At 55.2% G+C, this 2500-nt stretch overlaps 1 protein-coding gene across 1 annotated transcript in view; it reads left to right on the forward strand.

Annotated features, from left to right (window-relative positions):
* LOC143296012 (usherin-like) overlaps positions 1–2500 on the forward strand; it is a 168276-nt gene that overhangs the window by 78251 nt on the left and 87525 nt on the right. Inside the window, exons 32-33 of the mRNA XM_076607750.1 lie at positions 366–551; positions 2238–2351. Coding sequence (XP_076463865.1) covers positions 366–551; positions 2238–2351 — 300 coding nt within the window. The remainder of the gene's footprint in view (positions 1–365; positions 552–2237; positions 2352–2500) is intronic.

Below are 2500 nucleotides of genomic sequence, written 5' to 3' on the forward strand. Positions count from 1 at the left end.
ACTCCATTGTATTGTTTTGACACAACCGAAGCCTGTGACTGAGAGTGTTGTATCTAAAACACGGTGTTTTTCACACAGAAACGTTGCGGTGAAAGAGTTTTACATTTAACCTGTGCCCCCCGACCCCTGTGGGAGTGGGGCCACCGACTCACGTGGAGTGCTGTCTGGGTAGAGTTAACCTTTGACCCACGTGAGGTGCTGTCTGGGTAGAGTTAACCTTTAACCTTTAACCTGTGTCCCCCAGCCCCTGTGTGTGTGGGGCTGCGACCCACGTGAGGTGCTGTCTGGGTAGAGTTAACCTTTGACCCACATGCGGGTGCTGTCTGGGTAGAGTTAACCTTTAACCTTTAACCTGTGTCCCCCAGCCCCTGTGGGAGTGGGGCCGCCGACCCATGTGCGGGTGCTGTCTGGGTACGATGTGGAGGTGAAGTGGAACGAGCCGCAGAGCACGTCTGGCCTGCTGACCAAGACCATCATCCTGGCCTACAACCTGCAGGACCCCGACCAGCCCCCTGTCACCAGGGAGGTGTTGGACGTCAATGTTGAGGCTGGTGAGTGTGGGGGTGTGGCTGTGGGGGTGTGGGTTTGTGGGTGGATGTGTGGGTGTGGGGGTGTGGGTGGATGTGTGGGTGTGGGTTTGTGGGTGGATGTGTGGGTGTGGGTTTGTGGGTGGATGTGTGGGTGTGGGTGGATGTGTGGGTTTGTGGGTGTGGGTTTGTGGGTGGATGTGTGGGGGTGTGGGTGGATGTGTGGGTGTGGGTTTGTGGGTGGATGTGTGGGTGTGGGTTTGTGGGTGGATGTGTGGGTGTGGGGGTGTGGGTGGATGTGTGGGTGTGGGTTTGTGGGTGGATGTGTGGGTGTGGGTTTGTGGGTGGATGTGTGGGTTTGTGGGTGTGGGTTTGTGGGTGGATGTGTGGGTGTGGGTTTGTGGGTGGATGTGTGGGTTTGTGGGTGTGGGTTTGTGGGTGGATGTGTGGGTTTGTGGGTGGATTTGTGGGTGTGGGTTTGTGGGTAGATGTGTGGGTGTGGGTTTGTGGGTGGATGTGTGGGTGTGGGTGTGGGTGGATGTGTGGGTGGATGTGTGGGTGTGGGTTTGTGGGTGGATGTGTGGGTGTGGGTTTATGTGTGGGTGTGTGGGTTTGTGGGTGTGGGTTTGTGGGTGGATGTGTGGGTTTGTGGGTGTGGGTGTGGGTGGATGTGTGGGTGTGGGTTTGTGGGTGGATGTGTGGGTTTGTGGGTGGATGTGTGGGTTTGGGTTTGTGGGTGGATGTGTGGGTTTGTGGGTGTGGGTGTGGGTTTGTGGGTGGATGCGTGGGTGTGGGTTTGTGGGTGGATGTGTGGGTGTGGGTTTGTGGGTGGATGTGTGGATGTGGGTTTGTGGGTGGGTTTGTGGGTGTGGGTTTGTGGGTGTGGGTTTGTGGGTGGATGTGTGGGTGTGGGTTTGTGGGTGGATGTGGGTTTGTGGGTGTGGGTGTGGCTTTGTGGGTGGATGCGTGGGTGTGGGTTTGTGGGTGGATGTGTGGGTTTGTGGGTGTGGGTTTGTGGGTGGATGTGTGGGTGTGGGTGTGGGTTTGTGGGTGGATGTGTGGGTGTGGGTTTGTGGGTGGATGTGTGGGTTTGTGGGTGTGGGTTTGTGGGTGGGTGTGTGGGTGTGGGTTTGTGGGTGGATGTGTGGGTGTGGGTGTGGGTTTGTGGGTGGATGTGTGGGTGTGGGTTTGTGGGTGGATGTGTGGGTGTGGGTGTGACCCCGACCAGCCCCCTGTCACCAGGGAGGTGTTGGACGTCAGTGTGGAGGCTGGTGAGTGTGGGAGGGGGTGGAGGTGTGGGTTTGTAGGTGTGGTTGTGACTGGCTGTGTGGGTGTGGATGTGGGTGTGGGTGTGGATGTGGGTGTGGGTGTGACACTGAGCACTTCCCCATCACGAAAGAGGTTTGATGTCAATCTGGAGTCTGTGGAGATGAACATGGCACAGCTGTCAGTGTGTGTGTGTGTGTGTGGAAGGGGGGAGGGAGTGGGGGGTCTGGGGGGGGGGGGGAGCTTGTGCATGTAAACTCTCTCAAGGTCTGGAACTACAAATTAAAAACTGACCGGAAGATTTTGTTTTTTGGTGTGTGTGTGCATAATTTCTTTTCTAAGGATTCTATTCCAGTGCAGATGATAGGAAGTATATATATATATAATGACAGTGATGTTTGTCAGTGTTGGTTGCTGAGGTGTGGTTTGTGGTGAACGTTGCAGTGAACATGACAGACCTGGTCCCTGACACGGACTACAGGTTCAAGATCTCGGCCTGCACGTCTGGGGGTTGCACTGAGAGTGTAGAGGGCAAGGACGCTCACACCCTGGTGGAAGGTCACTCCTCCTTCTCCTTCTTCCTCTTCTTCTTCTTCGTCTTCTTTTTTACTTCGTCTTCTTCTCTGTCCTCTTTTTCTTCTTCGTTTCCTGATTCTGCTTGCTCTTGTTCTTCTTCCTGTTCTGCTGCTTTTTCTTCTTGTTTTTCT

Source organism: Babylonia areolata, chromosome 21 (assembly GCF_041734735.1).
Source record: "Babylonia areolata isolate BAREFJ2019XMU chromosome 21, ASM4173473v1, whole genome shotgun sequence".
NCBI classification, from domain to species: Eukaryota; Metazoa; Mollusca; class Gastropoda; order Neogastropoda; family Buccinidae; genus Babylonia; species Babylonia areolata.